This window comes from Bombina bombina, chromosome 4, assembly GCF_027579735.1.
Source record: "Bombina bombina isolate aBomBom1 chromosome 4, aBomBom1.pri, whole genome shotgun sequence".
NCBI classification, from domain to species: Eukaryota; Metazoa; Chordata; class Amphibia; order Anura; family Bombinatoridae; genus Bombina; species Bombina bombina.
This window is the reverse complement of record NC_069502.1, coordinates 991,399,424-991,419,723: the sequence shown is the minus strand read 5'-3', so window position 1 is coordinate 991,419,723 and position 20,300 is coordinate 991,399,424. Positions and strand designations below refer to the sequence as shown.

General features: G+C 36.6%; 1 protein-coding gene across 1 annotated transcript in view; it reads right to left on the bottom strand.

The window, feature by feature from the left end:
• PEX13 (peroxisomal biogenesis factor 13) overlaps nucleotides 1-20,300 on the bottom strand; it is a 31,164-nt gene that overhangs the window by 6,754 nt on the left and 4,110 nt on the right. Inside the window, exons 2-3 of the mRNA XM_053712044.1 lie at nucleotides 17,213-17,925; nucleotides 783-908 (exon numbers count right to left, since the gene is read on the bottom strand). Of these exons, the coding sequence (XP_053568019.1) occupies nucleotides 783-908; nucleotides 17,213-17,925 (839 nt within the window). The remainder of the gene's footprint in view (nucleotides 1-782; nucleotides 909-17,212; nucleotides 17,926-20,300) is intronic.

Below are 20,300 nucleotides of genomic sequence, written 5' to 3'. Positions count from 1 at the left end.
CTAAACTGTGCCGGAGCATGCTTCATGCAAAGGTAATGTATAGGCAAGAAAGATTCCGACTGACTGTATTACCCACAAACCTACAAAATTACATAACAAACAAAAATGTGCCAGGGCTGGACAAGAGGAGTCTTCTACAGATTTTCAATGGTATTTTTGTATTAAAAATCTTCCAGCAATTACATTTTTAAATGTATACATTTTATCTTGTACATACATACACACAAACATATACACAAAATATATATTAAAAGAAATCATAGCACTGGCCACTGCTTTACAGTAGCCATTAAAAGTGTGTATTCAATTTTATATCAAATTGTACAAGTCCAATAAAACAACGCAAACTACTTAAATTGTAAACTTAGCACAGTCTGTTATTTTGTACTATTATTTATAGTTTGCGCCTTAAGTGCATCCTGTATAAGACATCATTGACTTTGTAAGCTATATACATTGTAAGTTAGCCTAACTGTGTAAAGCATTTTTCTATGTATTTTCAGGTTTATTATTTTATTTGATTATTTTTGGGGAGTTCTTCCTGGTTTAATTTAGTTTGATGGGATAGATATATAAACATACTTGATGAGTCTGTAGTGTTTAAACCAGAAATCAGAATCTTTATATTTCCAGGTGTCCACATTTAATATTTATTTCATGACATAGTGTATTACTCAAAATCCTAATAATAATAATAATAATAATAATAATAATAAATATGTCTGTCTCAACAAGGTACTGTTTGTATGTTGGTTTACTTCTCAGCATTAGATAAATCATACCTTTAGGAGCCAGATTAAGCAGATCTCCAGCATGAAAGGAAATTTCTTCGTCAGAAGAAGCAGTAAAGTCATATTCAGCTCTGCCCACAACATGGTCATCTTCTCCATTTGCCCAGTTTATGTTTTCTAAATACAAAAGGTGCAATACTGTGTGACGATTTGCAACATGGCAAAAAAACTAAATCACTTGCACATTTCAGAGACCATAAAATAGCTTGGCAGACAATGTGTAAGCATGAGGTTGGATTATCGATTAAAGTGACACAAAAGCAAAAGTTTTTTTTTCACGATTCAGGCAGAGCATAGATTTTTAAATAACTTTCCAATTTACTTCTATCAAATTTGCTCTACTCTTTTAACCCCTTAACGACCAAGGACGTGTCAGGCACGTCCTACAAAAACAAAATACACAGTTAGTGACCAAGGACGTGCCTGACATGTCCTCTGGGGTCTAAAGCTCAGGAAGCGATTGTGATCGATTCCAGCCACTTCCAGGGTATTGCAGTGATGCCTCAATATTGAGGCATCACTGATACCTTTTTTAAGCATCTGATGCAGAGAGACACACTCTGTGGCCCTCTCTGCATTGGCCAGCGATGTTTGTAAATAATTTCAGTGAAAAACCTAAAGTTAGTTAAAAAGTGAACGATTTTTTTTATTTGATCGCATTTGGCGGTGAAATGGTGGCATGAAATATACCAAAATAAGCCTAGATCAATACTTTGGGTTGTCTACTACACTAAAAGTAACCCTACAAACTCCCTTCAAGCTACCTAATTAACCCCTTCACTGCTGGGCATAATACATATGTGGTGCGCAGCGGCATTTAGCAGCCTTCTAATTACCAAAAAGTAATGCCAAAGCCATATATGTCTGCTATTTCTGAACAAAAGGGATCCCAGAGAAGCATTTACAACCATTTGTGCCATAATTGCACAAGCTGCTTGTAAATAATTTCAGTGAGAAACCTAAAGTTTGTAAAAAAAGGTTTGTGAAAAAGGTAAAAAAATTTTTAATTTGATCGCATTTGGCAGTGAAATGGTGGCACTAAATATACCAAAATGGGCCTAGATCAATACTTTGGGATGTCTTCTAAATAAAAATATATACATGTAAAGGGTTATTCAGGGATTCCTGACAGATATCAGTGTTCCAATGTAACTATTGCTAATTTTGAAAAAAAATTGTTTGGAAATAGCAAAGTGCTACTTGTATTTATTGCCCTATAACTTGCAAAAAAAGCAAAGAACATGTAAACATTGGGTATTTCTAAACTCAGGACAAAATTTAGAAAATATTTAGCATGGGTGTTTTTTGGTGGTTGTAGAAGTGTAACAGATTTTGGGGGTCAAAGTTAGAAAAAGTGTGTTTTTTTCCCATCATATTTTATATATATATATTTGTTATAGTAAATTATAAGATATGATGAAAATAACAATACAAGTACAGTAAATGAGTAAGAGGAAAATTACAGCTAAACACAAACACCGCAGAAATGTAAAAATAGCCCTGGTCCCAAATGGTCAACAAATAGAAAAGTGGTCTGGTCACTAAGAGGTTAATATAATTTGTTGAAGAATCAGCAATGAACTACTGTGAGCTAGCTGAACACCTCAGGTGAGCCAATGAGAAGGGGCTTTATATGTGCAGCTACCAATCAGCATCTAGCTCATAGTAGTTCATTGATGCTCCTGAGCTTACTTAGGAATCCTTTTCAAAAAAGGATACCAAGAAAACTAAGCAAATTATATAATAGAAGTACATTGGAAAGTTGTTTAAAATTGTGTCCGATTCATGAGTCCCTTTAATAAAATACTCGCCTTCCCAGTATGCCTTCATAGACGGGGATGTAAAGGGATTGGGAATATATGCAATTTATTGAACAAACTAAGTTGGGTCACTGTATCCATATGCTTATACATGTAATATACAGGTTTGCATACGTACAAGCCTAACAATAATAATTTGTTACATAATACTTTAAAGTGAATGTAAATTTGAATGAATGAATGAGTGCCCATTTTTTAAAAATACTATTAAAAACAGGGGCACTTTCATTCATTAGAATTTACATTAAAGCATATATTTTTTTTTTTTTTTTAAATATTTACCTTTTTATTTAGGAAAACAGACCGGCGATCCTCCGCCCGCAGCTCCTTTGTACTTAGCGCCGCAATGACGAATCAGCTTCCTCCAATCGTTGCGAGCACCCCAAGGCGTCCAGCTCATGAGGCCACGCAACGATTGAAGGAAGCCGGTTTTGTCATCAATATTCTAATTACATAATTATATGGCCTTCAAGTGTGAAATAAAAAGCGAATATCTGTTCTTATAAACAATTGCTTAGGAACTAAAAAAAAATAAAAAATGGCAGATTCTCTATATTTTCAATTCCACAGCAGGCTAATGCTGTTATTCTGGTTATTTTAAGCCAGAGGCACGATTATTTAGACCAGTTTTAGACCTATAAATGCACATATAAGGTTGTTTTTTTATAGCAGAATGTCTCTTACTCTTATTTTCACCCTAAGTTTAATGAATGCCCTTAAGAATATGCATGGGCATATTACACACAATTTATAATCAGTGATAAAAAAAAACATTTCTTCAGTATTAAAAATAACACAAGTGGGTAAGACGAACGTATGAACATGATGATAACGTTTAACCCCACCAGCAGATTCACACAAAGTTATAGAGAACAATTGGTTTATCCTAAACCAAGACCCAACTCTACCCTTCTACAACAAACCACCTCCAAGAATGGTATACAACAGAACCAGTAACCTCAGAGATATATTAGTTAAAACTACCTTTGAGCCTGGCATAAGACAAAACCAATGGCTGCCAACAACTTAAAAAAAAAATGCTACAGTTGTGGAAACTACATTACATGCAACACTTTTCCTAAAGGTTCAAAATTCCTTCACCCACACAATGGGAAGACAATATACATATAACATAGACTGACATGCACCACAGAGTATGTTGTCTATCTGATTATTTGTCCATGTGGCCTTTTTTATGTAGGAAAGACAAGCACGTCTTTCCGTGATCGCCTTGCAAATAACCGCAGCGCAATCAGGAAAGCCATCAAAGATAAGAAAAGTGACCAACCTGTGGCACTTCACTTTATGCAACATGGCCACACTGTAGCCATGCTAAGAACCATCCTCATTGACTGGATACCGCCACTAAAAAGAGGGGGTGATAGAAACCTTGAACTACTCAAAAGGGAGGCAAGGTGGATTAACCGCTAGGAAACACTGGTTCCCAAAGGACTAAACACCAGCATTGACTATGCCCTATTCTACTAGGTTTTGTACATTGGTGGTGCTCATGCACCCTGGGAAGGACCTATACCAGTATATACTTATATTTATAGTCACTTATAGTAGTAGTAACAGTCTTATTTCTCCCTGCACCCTAAGTACTTTGGCTAATTGTGTATAGAATTTAAGCCTACCTTCCTCAACCTTAAAGTACCTTTTTTGACTATTTTTCTTGGCAATTTGGTTTTACTCTCATTGCTATGGATTCCTTCATATCTCGTTTTAATTGTATAGCTTAATGTGTACTTGCGGTGACTCCCCACATATCGTCACATAGCCCTTTTATTACATTCAATCTAGACTCTGACCTAACATATCCATACATGATCTGGTTTACGGTTATCTCTATACATAATGACCCTATTTACATACATCAGACACTCTTCATATTTGATATTATATTTTCCCAGTTTGTATACTTAAACTTATACACACATGAACACCACCACTTGCAGGTTTGCCACTGTTTATAACGTAATACACGTAATTCTCCAGTTTTCATATACTAGTACTACACTACCCCCATTTGTAGGATCTACACCAACACATAAATAATATTCTTACATTACAATTTCCCAGTTTTTGTACTTACAATAGTACACACATGAACAATACCCATTGTAGTTTTGCAACTGTCTATAACGGGACACACATCATTCTTTAATATCATACATATTTCACTAACCCCACTTGTAGGATCTACATTAACACATACATAAATAATTTTTCTTGCAGCTTTCACTACTGTTTTTTAAGCAATACAAGTTGGGCACTATAGTGCATTTATGAACGTAATATTGCATTTACTGTTGCCATAGCAACCAACACGGACCTCTCTGGCCACATGCTAGTCACACCGCTGATGACATCATTGCCATCAGCGTCTCTCATACCCATCAGTATAAAAAAGCAGAACAGACATACTACTGTTTACCGCTGAACATATTCCACGTGCAGTGAATACGGTGAGCCATGCAAGACCTTGCCCCTATTGTTTTGTCAACTAGTCTTAGCACCAGGAGGTTTCTTAAAAACTGGGCGTAAGGGACGAATATTACTCGCTCTTACACATACACCAGTTTACAATTACTGTTAAAAGGAGATTTGGTTTATGTAAACTATATTTTCTTGTGTACTCTGCACATTTACTTTAGTACTGAACATTGCCTATGTTTACACTATGGACAACATATTGTGTAGATAGGTTACACGATAATGATTATAGTATTTTTTATTTCCATTATACTACACTGATGTACACTTTAATCATTAGTGTTGATGTATGTATTAGTGTGTTCATTATGGTACCAATGCGTGTTAACCACTTTGTGCATGTACTACTGAAATACCTGCATGTACAGTTTTCATTTTGTATACAAGCTGTAAGGATAACTAATTTTAGGTCGTTATTGCCATATAACTTTTATATAGTCATGCATTATACTAATTGCACTAGACTGTATGGATTGTAAAAATATGAGCTGTGTTTGGTTGAGAGACAACTTTATTCAACTATTTGAAGTATGAGCTACCTGCATATCTACCAATTGTGTACAGTTTACCTAACTGAGTTTGAGTATTAATTTCTATATAGAAATAACTTAGATATATATGCGGGTACTAATCTATATATGTATAGTCACTTTGCTTTTATTCTACATGGTTGTAATCCTATGTTGTGTTGTCTTACACTTAGGGATATTAACTATGATTTCAACTTGTGTACCTTTCTATTAGAAACAGTCTTGACAAAGGTCCCTGTGAGGACCGAAACGTTGACTGAACCTTTGTTGATGAATTACTAATAAAAATAATGTACATTAAGTCTTGTGAATGGCTTTTCTTTATTTGAAGTTTCTACCTAACTACCATAGACAGCACCCAGGCAATGAAGACAAGCACTCCAGATACCATGTCACAAATGCCTGGTGTGCAACAGACACAATTGTAGAAGCAAAGGAAGAGTGCACTCACCAGGATTTTTCAAAGGTTTATTTCCTAAGTTGTGAACGTTTTCGGGGGTTTAGCCCCTTCCTCAGACATACAAAAAACAAGTTGTTTATTGTATGTGTGAGGAAGGGGCTAAACCCCCGAAAATGTTCACAACTTAGGAAATAAACCTTTGAAAGGTCCTGGTGAGTGCACTCTTCCTTTGCTTCTATTATATATATATATATATATATATATATATATATATATATATATATATATATACACACATATACATATATACAAAGAATGGTGTAAGTGCACTCTCACCAACTCTTGCAGCTTGTCAGGGTGCTATAAGGATAATAATACAATGTAGCAAAGAAGCACTCACTGAACTGTTCCAACTGTGACAAAAAGTTTTAATTCAAAATTGTGACGTTTCGGGACAGCAACAGTCCCTTCCTCTGACAAATTAACAATGTGAAAATACAGGCCTTAAATAGGCTCCAAATTACCCTCCCCTAGTGATTGACCAATCATGGCCAAAGATACATAACACACCTTTCATAGTGACCAATAGCTATCAATGATAGAAAACTACCAATATATACAGTGAATCAAGTGAATAGTAATAAAACATTTTAAGCATGGAACCCCGTATTGTCAATAAAGAGGGGCAATCTCATTCCAACCTAACAAACATCAGCTAAAAAATTGCGTAAATAGACAAACCGCAAATAAACAGTGAGAATGGGGATCGTGATTCAACCAATCAGCATCGCCCTGGCTCCTGGGGATCGTAATTCCACCAATCAGCAGCGTCCTGGCACCCAAGGCTCAATACGTCATTGTTGTATGATCTCAAACAACGCCCACCTGTCACTAGGGACGCATACCACCTCAGAACTGAAATGTCACATTTGTAAAACCCAAATAAACATTCGCTTAGATCGCTGCATATGTATAACTAAAACTACTGTGAGACAACTTACAGATCGCTTATGTTTAACACTCATCAATAGCCGAAGCTGATCTATATACGCATCAGATCAGCTACCCCAAGCGATACTAGAAAACGGATAATCAATATCGCATAACCTCAGTCGTCAATATGCAATAAGGAATAAATAAATAAATGAATAAGCCCTGTTTGTGCCGCACATAATCACTCTGCTACGGCACTCGTCACAAAGGTAAACAAAGTGCCGAGATATATCCAATCATGGATTGGACCGCCCACCTATAGGCGTATCAAAACAACGCAGAGTTTTGACAAGTTCTACGTGTCACACTGACACTAATAGGCACACACACCATAATTATACTGTATGAGCTCAACTGTACATTGCTGTCATCTCACAAAGAGCGGGCTCCATATAATAAAAGAAAAGCTGCGTAAGCAGTAGTTACAAAGGTGCTCCACTATCGGACCGGCACATGATCACATCATGATACGGTCCCCCTCCAGCCATCTAAAAACAAACAAAGGTGCTTAACCAAATACCTAAAACGTACATATTGTTGTAATCCATCACGTTGCATAAACTAAACATATGTAGCCTCACCTCTTGTTCCCAAAACACCAAAGCAAAAAATTAAAGCAAAAAAATATAATAAAAACAAAAAAGCATCCATTATCACCACACAATGAATGACACCCCAAATTTGCAGTATGCTTCCACCTACCCCTATGTAAATATACAACATTTTTTTTTTTTTTTTTTTTTTAAGTGTAATCCATAATAATTCATACTATTCCCTAAGCTAAATAAATGGAGTCTCAGCTCCTATTGTAGATAATAGTTCAAAAATGAGAAGCCAAAATAAAAAATCGAATCAGAAAAAATCAAATTTCCATCAATCATCACATAATATAAATCCAGATACATCTATATGACAACAAATTCTACTTATAGTACTGAATGTAGGTACGGAATGAGAAAGACCCCCCAAAAAAACAAAAACAACACGGGGTGTCAAAAGAAGTGTACAGGTGAATAAATAATACAAAAATTTAAATAAAATTAAAACAATAAGACCATGTAATGGACAAGGTAAAAACAACATAATGAACAGAGTGCCACCTATGAATATCTCATAGAGGCAATATAGGACAGAGATGACAGATAATTAGACCTTATCATCTGTCAATCCCAATGTAATTAATGTACCACATGAGGAAATAAAACATATTACCAGAATAAAAAAAGAAAAAGAGGGGAAGAGAAAGAAGAAAAATCAAGAAAGAAAAAGTAGAAAAGAAAACAAAAAAGAAGAAAACTAAAGAATAAAGAAAGAAAGGAAAGAGAGAAAGAGGAAAAAGGGACCAGGGAATAGAAGGAAGAAAAGATGAGAAAAAGAAGAAAGAGGGGATGAGAGATAGGAGAAGAAAAGGGGAGGAGAAAAAAGAAAAGGAAAGAAAAGAAAAAGGAAAAAGAAAAAGGAAAAAAAGAAAGAGGATAGAAGTGGGGAAAGAGAGAGAGGAGTAATGGATCATGGACTCCCAATAGTGTAGAACATCAAACACCCCACTGGTGTATCATGAACCTCACAGTTCATAGATAACATTGCCATCCTGTGTGGGTATTGAGACCCCTGGGGCAAAGGGTACCCAGTTCATAGATCCATCTGGATTCTTTGCGTAACAACATATTTCCTCTGTCTCCTCCCCTTCGTGGAATCGGTACGTGGTCGATCAGTCTAAATCTCAGATCATTGACAGTGTGTCCTGCCTCCAAGAAGTGTCTTGCCACAGGCTGGTCTGCCTTTCCATTTCTTATGGCCAAGCGAATACTAGACCTATGATTGGCCATCCTAGTTCTCGCGTCGTCCGTTGTTTTGCCTATGTAAAATTTTCCGCAGGGGCAATTCAGAAGGTATATTACAAATTGAGTGGTGCAAGTTAGATAATGCTTAATCTCATATGTTTTATTGCTTTCCGGATGACGAAAGTGAGAGCCAGTTATCATCCCACTACAAGTGACACAGCTAATACAGCGATAGCAGCCTTTCTTATTTGTCTTCAGCCATGTCCGTGTACCCCCTTCAGGGTTGACGTCAGCTTTGACCAGATAATCTCTCAAGTTTCTTCCTCGTCTGAAACCGATCCTTGGTGCCTTCCAGTTCTTGAAAGGTAACGTGTGATCTGCTTCAACCAATTTCCATTCTTCTTTAATGGTATGAGTTAGTGGTATAATCTCTGGAGAGTATGTGGTCACAAAAGTGAGTTGATCATCTTGCTTGGGTGGAGCCTCCGCTCTTGGTTCCATAGCTGATAGTGCATGTGATTTCATCTCTTGCAGATCTTTTTGCCTGTATCCTCTTTCAATAAATCGCTGTGTCATATCTTGTAGTTGTTCTTCACATAATGTCTCATTGGTGTTATTTCTGATTACCCGTTGGTACTGGGCCTTAGGGATATTATGTATAAGACTGGGTTGGTGGCAACTTCTGGCATGTAGTAATGAGTTCCGGTCAGTGGCTTTGCGGAATAGGGTTGTGCCAATCTGTTTATGGCACTATATGAAACATCAATTATGAAGGTCTTCAACAATGACAACATCAGGTATTATTGTCGATATATAGACGACCTGTTTCTGGTATGGTCAGATGGGGAAGATTGTTTAACACGATGGATTGACCACCTGAATACTCTTGAGAGTCCCAATAAATTTACCCACACAATCAGCAACTTCACTGTGGACTACTTGGACGTCAGGGTCTTTAAAGTTGAAGGAAGATTGGGCACAACCCTATTCCGCAAAGCCACTGACCGGAACTCATTACTACATGCCAGAAGTTGCCACCAACCCAGTCTTATACATAATATCCCTAAGGCCCAGTACCAACGGGTAATCAAAAATAACACCAATGAGACATTATGTTAAGAACAACTACAAGATATGACACAGCGATTTATTTAAAGAGGATACAGGCAAAAAGATCTGCAAGAGATGAAATCACATGCACTATCAGCTATGGAACCAAGAGCGGAGGCTCCACCCAAGCAAGATGATCAACTCACTTTTGTGACCACATACTCTCCAGAGATTATACCACTAACTCATACCATTAAAGAAGAATGGAAATTGGTTGAAGCAGATCACACGTTACCTTTCAAGAACTGGAAGGCACCAAGGATCGGTTTCAGACGAGGAAGAAACTTGAGAGATTATCTGGTCAAAGCTGACGTCAACCCTGAAGGGGGTACACGGACATGGCTGAAGACAAATAAGAAAGGCTGCTATCGCTGTATTAGCTGTGTCACTTGTAGTGGGATGATAACTGGCTCTCACTTTCGTCATCCGGAAAGCAATAAAACATATGAGATTAAGCATTATCTAACTTGCACCACTCAATTTGTAATATACCTTCTGAATTACCCCTGCGGAAAATTTTACATAGGCAAAACAACGGACGACGCGAGAACTAGGATGGCCAATCATAGGTCTAGTATTCGCTTGGCCATAAGAAATGGAAAGGCAGACCAGCCTGTGGCAAGACACTTCTTGGAGGCAGGACACACTGTCAATGATCTGAGATTTAGACTGATCGACCACGTACCGATTCCACGAAGGGGAGGAGACAGAGGAAATATGTTGTTACGCAAAGAATCCAGATGGATCTATGAACTGGGTACCCTTTGCCCCAGGGGTCTCAATACCCATACAGGGTGGCAATGTTATCTATGAACTGTGAGGTTCATGATACACCAGTGGGGTGTTTGATGTTCTACACTATTGGGAGTCCATGATCCATTACTCCTCTCTCTCTTTCCCCCCTTCTATTCTCTTTTTCCTTTCTTTTTCTTTTCTTTCTTTTAATTCTTTTTCTTTTCTTTTTTCTCCTATCTCTCATCCCCTCTTTCTTCTTTTTCTCATCTTTTCTTCCTTCTATTCCCTGGTCCCTTTTTCCTCTTTCTCTCTTTCCTTTCTTTCTTTATTCTTTAGTTTTCTTCTTTTTTGTTTTCTTTTCTACTTTTTCTTTCTTGATTTTTCTTCTTTCTCTTCCCCTCTTATTCTATTTTTATTCTGGTAATATGTTTTATTTCCTCATGTGGTACATTAATAACATTGGGATTGAATTATGAGCGTATAATCACAGATGATAAGGTCTAATTATCTGTCATCTCTGTCCTATATTGCCTCTATGAGATATTCATAGGTGGCACTCTGTTCATTATGTTGTTTTTACCTTGTCCATTACATGGTCTTATTGTTTTAATTTTATTTTAATTTTTGTATTATTTATTCACCTGTACACTTCTTTTGACACCCCATGTTGTTTTTGTTTTTTTGGGGGGTCTTTCTCATTCCGTACCTACATTCAGTACTATAAGTAGAATTTGTTGTCATATAGATGTATCTGGATTTATATTATGTGAGGATTGATGGAAATTTGATTTTTTCTGATTCGATTTTTTATTTTGGCTTCTCATTTTTGAACTATTATCTACAATAGGAGCTGAGACTCCATTTATTTAGCTTAGGGAATAGTATGAATTATTATGGATTACACTTAAAAAAAAATAAAAAAATTGTTGTATATTTACATAGGGGTAGGTGGAAGCATACTGCAAATTTGGGGTGTCATTCATTGTTATTATATTTTTTTGCTTTAATTTTTTGCTTTGGTGTTTTGGGAACAAGAGGTGAGGCTACATATGTTTAGTTTATGCAACGTGATGGATTACAACAATATGTACGTTTTAGGTATTTGGTTAAGCACCTTTGTTTGTTTTTAGATGGCTGGAGGGGGACCGTATCATGATGTGATCATGTGCCGGTCCGATAGTGGAGCACCTTTGTAACTACTGCTTACGCAGCTTTTCTTTTATTATATGGAGCCCGCTCTTTGTGAGATGACAGCAATGTACAGTTGAGCTCATACAGTATAATTATGGTGTGTGTGCCTATTAGTGTCAGTGTGACACGTAGAACTTGTCAAAACTCTGCGTTGTTTTGATACGCCTATAGGTGGGCGGTCCAATCCATGATTGGATATATCGCGGCACTTTGTTTACCTTTGTGACGAGTGCCGTAGCAGAGTGATTATGTGCGGCACAAACAGGGCTTATTCATTTATTTATTTATTCCTTATTGCATATTGACGACTGAGGTTATGCGATATTGATTATCCGTTTTCTAGTATCGCTTGGGGTAGCTGATCTGATGCGTATATAGATCAGCTTCGGCTATTGATGAGTGTTAAACATAAGCGATCTATAAGTTGTCTCACAGTAGTTTTAGTTATACATATGCAGCGATCTAAGCGAATGTTTATTTGGGTTTTACAAATGTGACATTTCAGTTCTGAGGTGGTATGCGTCCCTAGTGACAGGTGGGCGTTGTTTGAGATCATACAACAATGACGTATTGAGCCTTGGGTGCCAGGACGCTGCTGATTGGTGGAATTACGATCCCCAGGAGCCAGGGCGATGCTGATTGGTTGAATCACGATCCCCATTCTCACTGTTTATTTGCGGTTTGTCTGTATATTTACGCAATTTTTTAGCTGTTTATGTTAGGTTGGAATGAGATTGCCCCTCTTTATTGACAATACGGGGTTCCATGCTTAAAATGTTTTATTACTATTCACTTGATTCACTGTATATATTAGTAGTTTTCTATCATTGATAGCTATTGGTCACTATGAAAGGTGTGTTATGTATCTTTGGCCATGATTGGTCAATCACTAGGGGAGGGTAATTTGGAGCCTATTTAAGGCCTGCATTTTCACATTGTTAATTTGTCAGAGGAAGGGACTGTTGCTGTCCCGAAACGTCACAATTTTGAATTAAAACTTTTTGTCACAGTTGGAACAGTTCAGTGAGTGCTTCTTTGCTACATTGTATATATATATATATATATATATATATATATATATATATATATATAAAAATTATTTTTTTTTTATTTAAAATTCATTATTTAAAGGGATACTAAACCCAATTTTGTCTGCCATGGTTCAGATAGAGCAGGTAATTTTAAGCAACTTTCTAAATTACTTCTATTATCAATTTTTCTTTGTTTTCTTGCTAGCTTTAATTAAAAAGCAGGAATGTTAATCTTAGGAGCCGGCCCATTTGTGGTTAATAACCTGTGTTACGCCTGCTTATTGGTGGCTAAAATGTAGTCACCAATAAGCAAGCACTATCCAAGGTGCTGAACCTAAAATGGGGCGGCTCCTAGGCTTTACATTACTGCTTTTTAAGTATAGATAGCAAGAGAACAAAGAAAAATTGATAATAGGAGTAAGTTAGAAAGTTGCTCAAAATTGTCTGATCTATCTGAATCATGAAAAGAAAATATTTGGGTTTAGGGCTAGATTTATTAACGCTGAGGCGTACAGGGGCGCGTATACGCGCCCCTGTACGCCTCAGCTCGCCTGTGGCAGGGCGAAATTACCCGCGGGTATTCGCCATTGCACACTAGCGCAAATTTTGCGCTCGCGTGCAATCCCTCCCCCTGCCCGCGCACAGCCAATCACGCGCGGGCAGGAGCTGTCAATCTCCTCGGTCGGACTCGACCAAGGAGATTGAATTTCGCCACAATAGAGGTGGCGTAGATGTTAGGGAAGCAGCGGTCTGGTGACCGCTGCTTGATAAATCACGGCGAGCAAGTTCTTGAGAGAACTTGCTGCCATAGAGGCTTGATAAATCGAGCCCTTAGTGTCCCTTTAATTTGAAATAAGCTCTATGCAGCATTACAGTAAAATCAAATTTAAAATACAATGGATTAGATAGATCATGCAGTTTTAAACAACTTTTTAATTTACTTCTATTATCAATTTTGCTTAGTTCTATTGCTATTCTTTCTTAAAGAGTAATCCTAGGCGAGTTACAAAAGCATGCAAGTGTCTCTGGTAGCAGTGTTGTACCATTACTAACAGCAATGTTAGACATAGTTGCAAACATTGTTGCCATAGACTACTGAGGACATGCACACCTGAGCACCTATCGGCTTAGCAAGATTTACTTTTCAATAAAGGATACCAAAAGAACAAAGCAAGTTTGAAAATAGAAGTAAATTGAACAGTTGAGTCAAAGTGCAAGCTCTATCTGAATCCTGAAAGTTTAATGTTGCTGTCCCTTTATGTTAAGAAATTCAATAATCAAACTTAAAAGGGACAGAGCAAGTTTAAACATTCATGATTCAGATAGAGCATGCTGTTTTACTTATATTATCCAGTGTTCTCCACAGAAAGATGATGCCAACTGGGTGGTAATATCAAGTAGCTGAGTTGGAGCATTTTCTGTTATCAAAGAACAAATTGCAAAATTTAACAAATGTATTTAATGATAATGTGTGCAATGACATTTGAAAAAAATAAAAAATGAGCTAAATTTAGCTTAATATTGGCTTAAATTTTAGCCAGTGGGTCATTGAAATCAGCTGGGTTATGCGCCTATTAAATAGGTATCCCTATGTTGAAAAGCATATTTAGGTAGACTCAGGTGCAGCAGTGCACTATTGAGAGCTAGGTGCTGATTGGTGGCTGCACATTTATGCCCCGTCGTTGGCTTTCTTAATTACCTTCCAGTAGCACATTGCTGCTCCTTCAACAAAAGAATACCAAGAGAATAATGCAAATAATAAAAGTAAATGGGAAAGTTGCTTAATATTGTATGCCTTTATCTGAATCATGAAAAAAGTGGGGTTTTGTGTTGTTTTTTTCTGACACTTTCAGTGATGTTGATGCTGCAGTATATGATACCTGTTCAGAACCTGCTATAAAAAGGGAAATTCTGGTCAAAATGTAAATGCACATAGATGAATTACATATTTTGAATAGAAACATATTTACAATATAAATGTATTGGCAAAAATGCTTCTAGTAAAAGTTATCACTGCTTTAGTGTTAGTATTATTTTCTGCACGTGCATGTGAAGCATAGCTAGATATTCTCAGTGTTCAGAGTTATTACCGATGGTACAAGCACCTTGGGATCTCTGAACAAGTGCTGTGTTTAAAATGCTGGTGCCCAGTGCATACTTAAATACACATTTGAAACAGCTACATAGAATTTATTAGCATTTTTGCTAATACATGATTACAAAAATGCTTCTATTCAAAACTGAAAGGCACCCGTGTGGATTTGAATTTTGGCTGGAATATCCCTTTAAAGGGATGGCAAAGTCAAAATTAAACTTTCATGGGTCAGAAAGAGCTCGCTAGAAATTTTAAACTATTTTCCAGTTTACTTCTTGTATCTAACTTGCTTCTTTTTCTTGGTATCCTTTGTTGAAATGCATACCTAGGTAGGCTCAGGAGCAGCAATCCACAACTGGGAGCTAGATGCTTACTGGTGGCTGCACATATATGCCTCATTATTGGCTCACCTGGTTTGTTCAGCTAGCTCACAGTAGTGCACTGCTGCTCTTTCAACAAAAGATACGAAGAGAATTAACAATAGAAGTAAATTGGGAAGTTGTTTAGAAATGAAAGATTGTGGATTCCATGTCCCACAATTTATATATATCTGGCCAAAACAAATGAAAAATGAGTCTTTGGTAAAACAGACTATTGCAGATTTATGCTTTATACCAGAGATGGCGAACCTTGGCCCTCCAGATGTTTCAGAACTACATTTCCCATGATGCTTAGGCACTCTGAAGTCCAGTTGAACATCATGGGAAATGTAGTTCTGAAACATCTGGAATTCCAAGGTTCGAATTACTGCTTTATACTATGAGCTTTACAAGAAAGAACATATATTTTACAGAAGGTTATAAACCAGTGTGTTTATTCCTTGGAGCATAAAACATTGATACTATTCACAGAAAGTAGTAAAGAATAATAAAAAAATGAGTATTAACCATGAATAGCAGGGGTATGGAATGTGTATAGTCCAACATCAAGGAAATGTAGATCTTTTTAAGCCATTGGGACAAGTAGCTTCAGAAGTTTGTTGATGTTATAGTGGACAGACAAAATCTATGATAATGTATATTCACCAGACTCTTCAATTTGAAACTCAGTTTTTCTGGTGCTTGTAACTTTGGCTCTGGTGAATCCATTTGAAAATTGATCTTTTGTGGGAATACAAATACTCAGAATTTTAAGTGAACTGGTTGAGGACTTTTGGCGTTATTAAAGGGACATTAAACACTTCATACATTTAATGTGCCTACCTCTAATTCTAGGTGCTGCCATTTTGTAACCTAGATTTTACTGCAGGTATCTGGCGGAGAGTTGCTGCACATGTGCAGATACATTAGAACGGGAATGCAGCTAGATTTCAACATGGTGGCACCCATAACTAGAGGGGGAGGGGAATAACCTCAGTACTATGCTTATAAAATATATTTAGTGTTCGATGTCCCTTTAATTCTTGCAAAAGGGTATTTTTTGTAACCTGCGTTAAAAACTGCTGCACTAGTCTTTATGAAATTTGCCATGAGGATATATTTTATTGTTTAGTAGATGCCTTCATGTTTGGTAAAAATGATGAGTGATTGCTGATACATAAAGGTTTGAAATTACTTCATTTTAAAATATATTAAAAGGGACAGTCTACTCCATAATTTTTGTTTAAAAAAATAGATAATCCCTTTATTATCAATTACCCAGTTTTGCATAACCAACACTGTTGTTCTTTTGACAGACTTGCATTTTAGCCAATCAGTGCGGACTCATCAATAACTCCATGTGAGTGAGCACATTATCTATATTACACACATGAACTAGCGTGGTCTAGCTGTGAAAAACTGTCAAAATGCACTGAGATAAGAGGCGGCATTCAAGGGCTTAGAAATTAGCATATGAGCCTACCTAGGTTTAGCTTTCAACAAAGAATACCGAGACCACAAAGCAAATTTGAGGATAAAAGTAAACTGGAAAGTGGTTTACAATTCCATGCCCTATCTGAATCATGAAAGTTGAATTTTGACTAGACTGTCCCTTTGAGTATGGTCAGTATTAACAAACAGATGAACAAATAAATCACACACATACATATATATTAAACATACTAAACTATTTTAGCTGTTTAAAGTGGTGTGAAAACTAGCAGGTGCATGTTTGTGAGCAATCATGCTAAAGGACAAATTGCTCACTAATTAAAAGGGACAAATTAAACATCTCTATTGGTGGACGACTGATTTTTTTCCCGGTACATGGGCATCAATTTCTCCCAAACTCTACGACCTTACTTGATTTCACTAACCATTAACTTCTGCACTGGCCGAAGATAGAAGTTTCCAAATGAGGTAAGGGCCACCAAGAATTACAGCAAAGAACAAGAAGATAGGCCACGACTTTGCAGAGGTGGTGGAGTCACGCTTGGTGCCAGTGCGAGCCACAGTTCCTGCACTCTCATTCCACAGGTCCTCATTTTCAGAGTTCTTGCGAAGACCCAGGAGTTGTAGCAAACGCCTGTAAATAAATCTAATTGTTCTGACAAGTGCAAAAGCTGAAAATACATTTGTGAAATGAACCTTCAGTCTGGAAAAGTGGTTGGCCACATCAAGAACAGCCCTAAAGCTGTTATACACGGCTGAAAAGGTAGCGTCCATCATCATACTGACTGAAGCAAAGGCATGAACAATGCTTTCAATTGACTGGAAAGCACCCCGGCTGCTTTCCTCAGCTTGACGGACAAACCTGCTAGGAGGAACATCATCCATCTGGAAGCGGTTATACCCTCCATAAGAACCACCATAACCACCTCCATAACCATAGCTATGTGGACTGTAATTTCCATATAAGGAACTGCCATAGGAGCCAAAGCCAGGTGAAAATGAGCTGTATGGAGGTCTGTAGGGGCTAATCCCATTGCTAAAAGTCTGTTGCGATTGTCTGGGTAGGACAGGAGGAGCAACTCTACTAAGAGTAGGTTGTCCTAATCTAGTCAGAGTGTTGGCTCTAAGCTCAGCAGACCTGCAAAGAAAAAAATAGGCATAAATAATAACATAAGAATGTAAAAATTACCCTCTAACAACAGTTTTACTTTATAATGTAGAATCCTTCCCATCATAAAAGGACATTAAACACTTTGAAATAGTAACATAAAATAATAAATCATATATAGAGAAAAAAACTCTTTAATATACTTTCATAATTTATTTTGTCCCCTTTTTCTGTAATTCCATTCAGAAATTGAGCATTTCAGTTCCTGTTAGAAATGGAAGTGCAGAACACTGCTATATTCCACACAGCCATTGGCTGCACACTTTAGTGACCAATTTATAACTGTCCCTAATTGGCCACAGCAGAGAAGGTAACCTACATTACAATTAAAATATGGCAGCTCCCAATTGTTTTATAGATTTTAAAACTTTACACTCATTTTGTCACTATTTATACAACTAATGAAACTTTTAAAAAAATACATCTTCATTAACATGTTGTTCTAAGACTAATCTTTTCTTTGAATGTGTCATTCTATCTAGCATGTATTTAATGTTTAATGTCCCTTTAATGTAAAATATAAATGATGACTAGAAACAAACTTAGTTGTTGGGATGGTGTCCATGCTAGGAGCTGCCTGATTTGATTCAACTGTACTTTATAATGGATATTAAACTTATATGGTTCAGGTAGAACATGCAACTTTAAGAGACTTAGCAATTAATTTCTATTATTAATTGTACTTTGTTCCCTTGATATTCTTTGTCGAAAAGCATACCTAGGTACTACTAGGAGCTAGCTAGTGGTTGGTGGCTAGACAAGTGTCTTGTCATTGGTTCATCAGAGGTGATCAGCTACATCCGAACAGTGCACTGCTGCACTGGAGCTTACTTTAACTATGTCTAATCGTTTTTCAAGAGTTAACATAGTTATATGCAAACAATTGTGTGATAATAAAATGTTCTAATGGTTTTCTGCTTTCATTTTACATTGTTCATATTGTTATTTTATCTTTAGAAAACTTCACATCAGAGCGCTTTCTTTTTGCACTTGTTGCATTTTCTTATAGAGAACTCTCTCGACATATTTCAGCGTGGCTTTTAATAAAGATAGTGCCACCTAAAATATCAGGGAATTCTCTAAAAGCCAAAGTTTGAAATGCTATTCGCAATAACAATTAAAAAGATTTTTAGTTATAAAAATGGTCTATAATTTGCAATGTTTCAATTATAGCAGTATGAGAAAACAATATAAAAAAACAAAAACAAATAAATATTGTTATCTTTTTTTGTAAGGCATTTATTGACACTAAATCCCTCGGCTACCTTGGTCTGCTTACGTGCATGAGTCTAATAAAGCACACAACTAATGTGATTACATGTAGTTATTTTTATCTACGCACCAGGTCAGCGACATCAAAGTTCAACAGAACTGGGAAAGTAGGTTGCGTAATAAAGGCAGGGTATCTTCTTTCAATGAACAACTCTAAAAGTTTGTTGTGTTAAACAGCTAAATGTACCATAAAGACCCAAAGTTTGGATAAAAGGTAATGACCAGAGGGAGGGTAGATAATCTGTCCAGGCTTTTCACATTAGAAATTATGTTTTAATTATTTAATTTACACAAGGTGCTTGAGTAAAAATGTAAAAAACACTAGTAATCTAAACAAAAATAAAAACATATAGTCTCTTTATAATTAACAACATTCAAGTGTTAGCCAGAAATGCCATGATTTTGGCTTGCACATGTACCAGTGTCTGTTAGCATGTGTGCAACAGTTTATCACTTTGCCATTGTGCAAGGCCTGGCACACATATACAGGTACTACTCAATTGTCCCCGATTCCTAAATCTTCACCAGGATACATTTTTTTGCAAAACAATCCCTTATTCAAGCATTAAAGTTTGGGAAATAAAGAGCCAGAAAAAATGAACTGGAGGGCCACAATGCAGCCCCAGAAGTCTTCTGTCTCTACTTCACGGGCCAATGGAAAGCCCACTTTTTATCATGTACCATGAAAGACTACAGATTCAACGTATTACAATATTTTATATCTAAATATTTTAATGACAATTTAAACATGTAATAAAACTTACAGATGGACATATTAATGCATAGTTCATATGACTGTATTAATATTTATTGAGAGAGTAGACAAGAATTCACAGCTTAAAATTAAGGGAAAATGTTAAGTGCAATATATCAAACTGCTTCATCTTAAATATTCTATTTAAAAAAAGGTACAGGAAACCCAAAAATGTTCTTTAAAAGGGACACCAAACCCATTTTTTTCTTTAATGATTCAGATAGAGCATGCAATTGTAAGCAACTTTCTAATTTACTCCTATTATCAATTTTTCTTCGTTCTCTTGCTATGTTTATTTAAAAGAACAGGAGAAGTGGAC